This window comes from Juglans regia, chromosome 8 (assembly GCF_001411555.2).
Source record: "Juglans regia cultivar Chandler chromosome 8, Walnut 2.0, whole genome shotgun sequence".
In the NCBI taxonomy this organism is placed as follows: Eukaryota; Viridiplantae; Streptophyta; class Magnoliopsida; order Fagales; family Juglandaceae; genus Juglans; species Juglans regia.
This window is the reverse complement of record NC_049908.1, coordinates 6,691,478-6,702,956: the sequence shown is the minus strand read 5'-3', so window position 1 is coordinate 6,702,956 and position 11,479 is coordinate 6,691,478. Positions and strand designations below refer to the sequence as shown.

General features: G+C 34.2%; 1 protein-coding gene across 1 annotated transcript; it reads right to left on the bottom strand.

The window, feature by feature from the left end:
* Window positions 1–2,861: 2,861 nt before the first annotated feature.
* On the bottom strand, window positions 2,862–4,373 carry LOC109017855 (aldehyde oxidase GLOX1-like). The gene has a single exon (XM_019000045.2). The coding sequence runs from the start codon at window positions 4,356–4,358 to the stop codon at window positions 2,862–2,864; it is 1,497 nt and encodes a 498-aa protein (XP_018855590.2). The 5' UTR covers window positions 4,359–4,373.
* Window positions 4,374–11,479: the final 7,106 nt, after the last annotated feature.

The following is an 11,479-nucleotide window of genomic DNA, read 5'->3' as shown; positions in this document are numbered from 1 at the left end:
AGCTTCTGGACAGCCTAAACCGAGCCCTAAGTTCTCTTCCAACAAGAATCGCAACAACAACGAGCACAATAAAAATGGGCCCTCAAATTCAGGCTATAGGAAATACAAGCCTAAATGTCAATGGTGCAATCAAGTGGGTCATACGGCTAAAAATTGCCCAAAAATGAATTCGGTTGATTTCACAGCAAACTGCGCAGCATCCTATCAAGGAAAAAATAAAAAGTGGCTGGTTGACTCGACTGCCTCTCACATGCCCCTCTCTTATTGGCCATATGAGTTTCAAACTGCTGCCTATCTCATAAATCGCATGCCCACCTCAACTTTGAAAAATCAATCTTTGTTTGCAAAATTGTTCAAACAAATCCCAAATTACCTCAAGCTCAAGCAATTTGGCTGCCAATGTTATCCATTAACTAGGCCTTATAACAAACATAAACTTGAGCCCAAGGCCCAACCATGCATGTTTGTGGGTTACTCACTCTCCCAAAATTCGTATCTCTGTCTTGAGACCCATACCCGCAATATTTTTTCTTCTCAGCATGTCCTCTTTCACGAAGACAGTTTCCCCTTTCACAAAGACCCTAACAATTCGGTGTCCTCATCTCCAGCAGCCATAAAAGATTCCTCTGTCCCAATCTCGTTGCCGCAAGTCATCCTGGCACCTCTTCAAACCCCATCAGCTTCGGAACTGGGTGCTGAAATCTTGCCCACGCCTATGAATGCTTCCTCCCGTGCGTCGACTTCTCTCCAGGTAAGAACTCCCTCCTCCCCTCACTTGATTTCGAACCAACTTTTTCCTTTAGAAGTAAATGAACCCACTGCTTCTATGAACCGTGAAATATGCACTCATCGCATGACTACCAAATCCATGAATGATATTTACAAGCCAAAAAAATCTTGAGTTAACCTCCAGACCGGTCTGGCTGTTTTAAGTAACTAATAGCCCACGAATAAAATTATGACACGTAGAGTTCTACTGAAAGTATTGTGTGGAAGCCCCGCATCAATTTTTTTTTTCTCATTTGTTTTTCCTCTCCACTTTCCCGAATTTCTTCCCATTTCATAAGACCTCCTCTATCTATTTTTCCTCCCCCCAGTTTCCCATTTCGCAATCCGCCCAATTTCCCATTTCGCAAACCCTAACGATTTCGCACAACCTCTCGCAGACCAAACCCTCACCTCCTCTCTATGTTTTGCCTCCCCCCAGTACACCGAATAGATAGCCTGCGAGAAATTCCTGCCCGGTTTGATTTCTTCTATTTTATCAGTTTCGGAGTTTTTCCAAATGAATTTGGTTTTGTTGACCAGAGCTCACAAGCATGAAGTTGCGATCCACCTATAAGAAATAAAAGTAATAAGTTGCAAAAGACTTATGTAGAGAAAACCCACAACGAAACAATCTCAAAGCTCTTACCAAAACAACATAAAATTAACAATCATTTGCCATCTTTGACAGTAACACGTTATTGAGCATTCAAAAGGGAGAAACAAGACATAAAACCAATATCCTGCAGGGTTCCATGCATAGAACCCAATATTCTTTTTTGGAAAATAATAATACATCGCAGAGGAACAACAATTTTGGAATCAAAAGAATTCGGAACACAATGAATTTAACTCAAAATTGAATATAATACTGTAAAGTCATGCATAAGTATACTCGGTGTTCTTTTATTTTCGTTTTCCTGAACCTCCTCCTTTTTTCCTTGTTTTTCTCCGACAGTTATTTGTCAAATTGATAATGAAACCCTGAAAAATTTACCTGAGATAGACACAGGAACAAAGTAGGTCGCCATGAGAGACTATGAGATCCAGAGAGAGAGAACATATCTCCACAAATAGCCCTACGCTTTGAAAGAAGAGTTAACCTGCAGATCGGTCAGGCCGATGAAGAACTCGTGGACGTGGTGGACACCAGGCAGTTGCCTCTGGACATGGAGGCGAGTTCGCGTTCTAGAAGCAGACGGACCAGAAGTGCATTAACTAGAAGCAGAAACGTTAAGCTGAAGAAGCACAACCTATCCCATGCGCACGAGTCTACCGTTACTTTCATATATTTGCTGAGGTGTCAAGACATAGCTGGAGGGCTGTTATTCATCTATTATCGGACCGACCGCTTAGCAGCTGAACTGAAAAATCTTTTGTAATCACTAAGCATTCCCTTCCACCCACCTCATATACACCTTTTCAGTGAGATACCCAAGAATGAACGCATTATTGACGTCTAATTGTTGTAGAGACCAACCTTGCATAACAACAAGTGTTAAGACAGTTCGTATAGTGACTGGTTTTACGACAGGACTAAAAGTCTTTTTGTAATCCAGTCCTGGTCTCTTATTGAACCCCTTGGCCACAAGCCTGGCATTGAATCGATCAACAAATCCATCAGCATGCCTTTTAATTCGAAACACCGACTTGCAGCCAATAATATTACAAGATCGGCCTATTTGATGGTAGCTCGTTCTTGGGGGGGCGTATCAAGAAAACTGAAGAAATCAAACAAGTGCCAACTCAAGTCCAGCTGCCATCATAAACATCGCCAGATTTTTCTGTATTTCTTGTGATTCTAAGATCAATTTCTTATTGATGTAAATATTACTATTTATTGTGATTGTAAATTTCCTTTTTCAATTATGTATTTTGAATGCCTAAAATTAGGCCTCTCGGGTTGTATAAAGGTACTGTGTAATGAAATGAAATTTAGTGAGTTTAAAATACAATACAATAGCAGTGTAAATTTTCGGTTGTATATGTCGGTTGTACATAGCAACATTTCTGTAATATTATTTTCTCAAACATTTTTATTTTCAAACCGTGCGACAAATCAAATTTAAAAGAAAACACCTCCGTAGTACTGTTTGTCACTGTAGTTTGACCCATTTTCCCTCGCTAGGAATATCTTGATGAACCACAAACAGAAGATAATATCCGGATGGTGCAAGATAGCCCGAGCCGGCCGGTGTTGTAACCTGAACTTCATACGTAGAATTCCCAAGATTTGTCACCGTCTCCGCACCAAGTACCAGCAACCTTTGATTCATGGAGAACGAGTGCGTGGTAAAAGACGGCGACACCACCGTCACAGAGACCTGATTTTGAGCCAGAGCTCCGGCGACTGAAAAGCGAACCGCTAGCTTTCTGCCAGGGTTAAGTTTGGTCTGGGAAGTGGGTGATACAATTTGTGGACGCAAATTTGAGAATTGTGCGTCCAAATATGGAGGATAAAATGCCTCTAAACTTAGTTCTGTAGGGTACAACACGTTGGTGAATACGTAACCCGAATGAGGGTTGCTGCCACCAACGAGAACTCGACCATCCCGAAGCAAAATGGCCGACGAATGATACATCCGAGGTATCGTGCTCGGGTTTTGTAGCTCGAAACGTGAACCCAACTTGTTGTCAGGTCGGTAAATGACAGGATTCAAGACTGGATTTCGACCGATTTCCCATCCAGCCGTCCCTGACGATGCGCCGTTGATTATCAAGACGTTTCCGTTTGGAAGCAGAGTCATGTCGCCCATGATTCTGGCCTTAGGCATGGTCTCCATGACCCACTGGGGATTTGGGTCGGTGATTTTGATCCTGGCGCAGGTGTTCAAAGCTTCCACGAAGTTACCCTTGTTGGCTTGGGTGTAGGCCCCTTTTGGAGCTCCACCACAAACCAGAACTTCAGCTTCTACAGACGAGGCTTGCAGATTCTTGAGTGGAAGCAACACTGCCGAGCCAGTGCTCGGATAACACCTCGGATCGCCGCCCGGTATGGCCGGGTACGTCTTCACGACCTTGTTGGCGGCATAGTCGAGCAAAATAGATCGATTATTTGCGAAGATGAATAAATTCCCATCAACGTTAAGAAACACAAATGGGTAGAGATTGTTCTCTATGTTTGCGTCGTTGGTTTGCGATAGAAATGGCAAACTATACAAATTAGGTGCGCCACTGCTCTTAGGATAAAACTCATAGTTAAACTGTTTTCTCCCGCCGATTATAATCTGCCGTCCGCCGGGAAGAATATGATTAGTGGCGTACCATCGCGAAGCTGCTAATCCGTTGGGTATCTCTGTCCAGTCACAGCCGGTGCAGGGTACGAATGTCCTGACTCTACGTTCACCACTGTTGAATCCACCGGTTTGGATCAGACGGCCATCGGGCATGACTGCCCCAGAGGAGCACCAAACGTCTGTTTGGACGAAAAGTGCTCGGAAGGTATTGGTGATGACGCTATACTCGGCAGAGTGAGCAGTGCAGTCTTTCGGGACGGTTCGGCATTTACCGCCGGGTAGGGACAGGTTCGAATTACCAAAGTCGGTGCGGTCGAAAATGATGACGCGGTCGTTTTTGAGGAGTTGCATGTGCATGGCTGTAATGCCGATGCTCTTTTGCAAGAGTTGCCAGCGCCCGCCAGCGGCGTCGGTAAGATAAGGTTTGGCAGAGAGGAGGATCAGCTGAAAGGCGAGGAAGGAAAGCATCACATGAGTTCGTGCCATTGGTGTTGTATATACTATACAGTATATACCTTCTTGTCGTGTATTGCTTTTTGTCTTGGTCGAGTGCAGAGAATGTCGGAATGTCTTGGTCTTAAATACCTGGAGAGAGAGAGAGAGAGAGAGAGAAGGTTGTGGGCCCCACATTTGCTTATCAAAATTGTAGTTCGTGAGCTAATTCCTTACCCAATCATTGTGGAATGGAGGTCACATCAAGGATCATGCAAGTCAACTTTATTAGGATGAGGATTAATTGATCATAATCCTCTCTCTTTGTGTTACTTTCCTTCTTATAACGAAGCATTGATATATTCAGCAAGAAAATAAATAAGTAAATAATTAGGCATTTAATAATTCTTTTAGTGAGAATTTTATGATAATGTATTCGATATCACATTTTATTCTCTTGCTTATTCTTAGCTATGGAGCTTGTTTCATGACTTTTATCGCAATATGCATAAATTTGGAAGTCCTCATGTAAAGATCACTGATGTTAATCAGTGGCCGTAAAATCTATTGAAGTTGTTTTGTGTCTTTTGGAAGAGAGTCCAAGGGTATGGATTTACATTAATTGATTTAGAGCTCAATTGGCATGCCATCTCATTATAATATCATTTCTTTTAGTGACAAAATTTGATGGAAAGATCATGGGTCTAATCGTCACATCCATCACATACGTGCCATACGTAGGCATATTTTAATTTGAAAGATAAATTTTAAAATTTAAATCTTAATCAATCAAATCTTACCATTAAAATAATTTGGATAATGTGCAATCTATACATCAGTTTGCGAATAGAATAATTCAAAAAAATAACGCAAGAAGAGAATTACAAAAAATATGTTTTACAATATATAAGCATACTATAATGAGATTGTAGATGATTTACAGCAAATTTAAAAAAAAAAAAAAAAAGAACAATAAGAAGAGAGATTGGTAGAATAGAACACAAAGAAATGAGATAAAGAAAAAAAGGAAACTATATATGTTTATAGAGGGTAGAATTTTCAAATATTATTTTATATAACTAAAGGGCATTAAACATGTCAAATTATCTTAGAAAAGAAACTCTCTCCTTTAAATACGAATCATGGAATAAAGAAGCTCTTCAAGTTTTTGTTCAATTCGATCGAAGAGAGTTAGATAAATATAATATGTAAATCTCAACTTGAATACTATCCATGATACGATGGTTTCAAACAATTAATGTGAACTCGATCCATAGAGATAGTACTTCATAGGAATTAATATATAGAGAATCTTCACTCTCCCTAGTGATAGTTCTTTTCCCATACGTTATCCTTTGCATTGGGTCAATGTTGTTAATTTCTTAAAAAATGAAAAAGATTTTTGGAGTAATTCTACATACAACCGCGAAGTGCGTAACCGCCGCGTAATCGCTTTGAAAAAGAGTGGGGTCCACTATTAAAAAATTAATTTTTTTCATGTGGATCATTTATTTGGTGGCCATATATAGGCATTTATTTGGTGGCCAGTTGGTGTGACGTATGTACGTACGTTCGTGGAGTTCATATATAGGAATTCATCAGTTGGGTACTCGACAAATGATCAAGTCGTTTTTTAAATACTAGGTTTATGTTGGAGGTTAGATTAGCAATAGGAATCCGAAGGGGTTGGTCAAGCAATATTTCCTCGTAATGTTAATTTTGGTCACGTTATTCTCTTACCAAACAGTATACTTTGAACCAACATCATATATATAAGCTAGCACGATTAATGTCGTGCGATTTGACTCATACAAACCAGCATTATTTGGGTTTGTTCCCCAATATTCTTTTGTTTTTTTGTTTTTTTTCGGTTGCGTACATTCGTCGAGGATGATAAGAACAATAAAATATGATATTGGATGAAGACTAATAAAATACGTACATTCGTCGAGGATCGATGCATGCAGTCAACTGATCTTGTATCGATCCTTCATAAGACCATGATCAGGCAAAGTATATGATCTGTGACTCATTATAGCTATTAATTATCGATCGAGTTTTGGGATTAATGTACGTCGATCATATGGAGCTAGAGGTATTAATGTGAACACATCTGAATATATAATGAGGAATAAATTCTAGCCACAAAGCTCATGATCATGTTTTGTCTTAGAGAATCATGACAGCAAGCAGTGAAGAATTAAAGGCAAGTCGATGAAGTTGAAAACTAATATTTATTATAAATATTAGGACCACCAACCATGCTACGTGCGTACGTACTCATGATGGCCATAACAAATTAATGACTTGAACACGGTTAATTAACTCAACGAATTTGCCAATTAGTACTTAATTTTTTCCATTGTTTTAAATGTCGAGTTTATTTTTTCCAAAAATAAAATCAATTGGATCATCAAATTTAAAAAATTAAAAATTCGGTCAAAGGTGGTTGTAATACTTATGCTAATAACCAGCAATAATTCTAATAATATTATACAGCTTTTGTTATGAACTCACTAGCTAGGTATATAGAACTCACCCTTGAAAATTGACTTTCAAGTAAATGGTGCTTAGATGCTTATAAACCACCAACAAATCTCATACTTAGTCAATGTGGGATCGTAACAACCACCACGTTTCGCAGCCAAAGTCCATGGTTGTTCTGACGCTCACACAAGCTGGCTGTGTACTAGATCTTTCCTAGCCCTGGATGAATACTGACATGATAGCATCACCCCTCATACTGCAAGATTGCAACAGTGCCAACATGGATTGCATACGTGAATTGTCTCTGACACCATTTGTTATAAATCTACTAGATAGAACTCATACTTAAAAATTAATTTATAAGAAAAGAGTGCCTAAGTGCTTATAAAATACCAATCAATCTCATACTTAGTCTATATGAGATCATACCAATTTTAGATAGTAGAATAAAATGTCAGCAAACTAGGGAGGAGTCCCTGGGAATTAATGATGGTGATGTAACATTATTATTCCCTTGTCCTTAATCCACTTATTAAAAAAACAAGTACGTATATATTCTATCGGTAGACAAATTAATAGCATAGGTAGCTGCTTCGATCCATGGGCAACCATACCTGCCAACAACGTGGATATATTGATGAATGAGTAATACTATTCATCTCAATTTTTATTATTTTTTTATTATTTTATGATGTGATATTAAATTATTAGAGACTATTTATTATATTTTATTTGTGAACTTATCATTTAATACCACATCATAAGATGATAAGAAAATGATAAGAAAATAAAGAATGAATAGATTTTTTCTTGATGAAATAAACAACATCATCTTATCATTCTATTATGTGACATTAAATGATTTGAGATTATTTATTATATTTCATTTATAAATTTATTATCTAATATCATATCATAGGATGATAAGATGATAAAAAAATAAATGATGAATAGATTTTTTCTTAATAAAATAAACAGCAAAGTGGGATCATGTCTTCTACAAGCTTTTGAACTTCCTCGCCAAAGGGGTGCCACGTCATTCCATTTTTGTGAATTGTGGGTTTGCCTCTAGGTCCGCGAGTCGTGTCTCTATATTTTTCCTCTTAAAAAAATATATATATATTTTATAGGAAAAAGATATATTTACACCTCATTTACTATTATTTTATTATCTAATTATTTTGTTCATTTTGTTAGAAAATAAATTTAATCAACCAACATAATCATGTAAACTGATTCAAAATAAATTTAATTTTATAAAAATTGACTCAAATAACAAATGAAGGTCAAGTCTTATAAAAAAAATTATTTTTATTAAATTACATGATTATGTTTATTGATTGAATTTATTTTCTTCTAAATTATGGAAGAAACTCATGTTTTGAGATTTTTAATCCAGCTCCAAAGAGTAAAAAAAAAAAATGGAGGAATAATAAAATAGTAGTAAATGAAGTGTAAAAATATCATTATCCCATTTTATATACTCATTATCGTTTAGTGGACTTTATTAGACCATGCATCCAACAGAATATCACTGTTTATTAGTTGTTCTTTTAATTGTTTTCTCTTAACGAGAAATTAAGTTGTTTAAATTATTTTTTATTGTATAGTGCCGATGACTCGATGTTACATAAAAAAGGATGCTGATTGAATTAAAAAAAAAATAAAAGGATGCTGATATAACGTGTTTTGTTCGATACAATATTGGAAGTGAACTTGATCGGACCATGAATCTGATATCATTTGGGCCGATTGGACTATGAATACGGGAGAGAGGAGCACACGGGTCATTGCGGGAATCTGGGCTGGTTGGATGATATGGCCCTGAGCACCGACCACTTCTGAGTCAGAGGGCCCAACCTCCGACTCCGATTCTGACTCTGAGATGTACAGAATTCGCTCTGACTCAGACTCCGATTTATCGAAACGAAGTCGGATTTTTAGACCTTTTTTTTTTTCTCTTTTTTAACTTTATATTTGACCAACTTTTTTAAAAAAAATTGTGAGCTTTCAAATTTCTTAAGATTACAATCTAAACATATTAAACTTTTGATTATAACAAAAAATACAACTAAATAAAACAAATAACATACTAACATGCATGCATTCAAAAATTAAAAATTAAAATAAAGTCTTATTTTTACATGTACTCTCAGTCTCCCATCATCCATGATTCCATATCCACATTCAACTAATCACTACAATAAAAAAATGCACCGTATATGAAATGAAGATTAAAAAAAAGGCACCGTATAGTTACTATAGTATACTATTATAATTACTATGAATGTATTTTTAATTTTATATATATTATATATATATATGAAAATTCATAAAAAAATATATTATATATATTATTATATATGAATATTAAAAATAATACACCGTATATGAAATGAAGATTCAAAAAATAGTATTACTATTTTATATATATAATATACTATTAGTCTATTACTATATCTTATAGTATAATTACTAATACTTTAGTATCGTACTATTAGTATGTTAGTGATATAATATTATATATATATTAAATCTATAATCTCTTATACTTGATTTATATATTAATATATATAAATATTAGTAATACACTAATAGTATTAGTATATTAGTATTAGTATTAATTATAGTGATTAGCATAACTATATATTAGTATTTATTATAGTGATTTTAATTTAGTATAACTATATAATACTGTTAGTATAAATCACTATACTAACTATATCATTGATAGTATTAGTATACTAATACTAATATATCACTATAGTTAGTAGTATCATATAATAATATAGTATTAGTAGTTAATACTATAGTGATTTATATATAGACTTAAAGTGAATTACTAATAGTATTAGTATTAGACCATAAATCTAATTAATATACTAATGTATATTAGTATTACTAATATATTTATCAAAATGAATATATTGAGAATTTATTAAGTCTAAAAATATAATTAATACAAAATATTGTTATATAAAATTTATATGAATAATATTTTAGTTATTATACATTAGTATTATATGTTATTATAAATTTATAGATTAGTGTTTATCCATTAGTATTACATGTTGATGTTATTATGCATCTAAGTGTTTATAGTATATTGTATACACATTAGTATTACATGTTATTATATTTATACATTAGTAATTTAGTGTTACAACTTACATGTAACATGGTAGTAATATTGTAAATTTGTAATAGTATGATATTTACATATAGTCATATACTAAACTATTATTATTTATTAGTCAATTTAATCTATATATTATAGTATAAATATATTATTTAACTAGTATATTATTGAGTTTAACTAACTATATAAGATATAGTTGTATAAAACTTAAATGATTAATATATAGAAAAACACATATCTTTTTATAAAATATGTATAAAATCGGAGGCGGAATTGGAGGGCCAAGTCGGAGGCGGAGGCGGAGTGTCGGAGGCGGATCGGAGCGGAGGCGGAGTCGGTTCGTCAATGACTCCGACTCCGATTTTCAATAGGGAAAAAACTCCAACTCCGACGACAAGCAGACCCGGAGCGGAGTCGGATTTTTGCTTAGCCCTAGATATGAGATGGTTTTAGATGAAAGTAAAAAAAATATATTGTTAGAATATTATTTGTTAATATTATTATTATTTTGAGATTTGAAAAAATTGAATTAGGATTTGAAAAAATTGAATTGTTTATTATATTTTGTGTAAGAATCTGAAAAAATTGTAATGATAAGATGAGATGAGATATGATGAAATATTTTCTGAATCTAAACGGACCTAAATGTTTCTATCTGAAATTTGGGCTTGGGTCTTAACCTTTTCCTAAGATCATTAGTAGTACTGTAGCTAAAGTCTACGGACCGGTTTGGATAATGAGATGAGTTAAGATGAAAATTGAGTAAAATATTATTAAAATATATTTTTTTAATATCTTTATTATTTTAAAATTTGAAAAAATTTAATTGTTTATTATATTTTGTGTAAAAATTTGAAAAAATTATAATGATGAGATGAGATGAAACATTTATTGTATCCAAATGTGGCCAATTATTAATCTAACTTTTTCATTTTGTATATCCATAATAATTTATATCCTACATTGAATTAGTATATCAGTACCTATAATAAAAAAATATTATTATATTTTAAAATTTTTTATCTACACATTAATGTATATCTTTTATATTTTTTGACCTAATTTTTTACTTTATTTTTCATAATTTATAATAATCTACACATCAAAATATATAAACCTATAAGAGGATAGATAAGAGAGTTTGAATTTGAGTGTGAGTGTGAGGAAAAGAGATGAGAGAGAAAATAACATAAATTAATCAATTTGTGAGTGAATAGTAACTATACATACTTGGAGATATACTATAGCATTCAAGGCAAATACAAATCATTTTACCTATTTCATTGCAGACAATTTTAAGAGATTATTAGCCAAATTTTAGATTGCAAAGGCATTTGGCTAAGCCAATGTCATTACTCTAATGAGTAGATTTCGTCATGTAATTCGGTCTGAATTTTAAGCCATCAACTTAGATTACAAA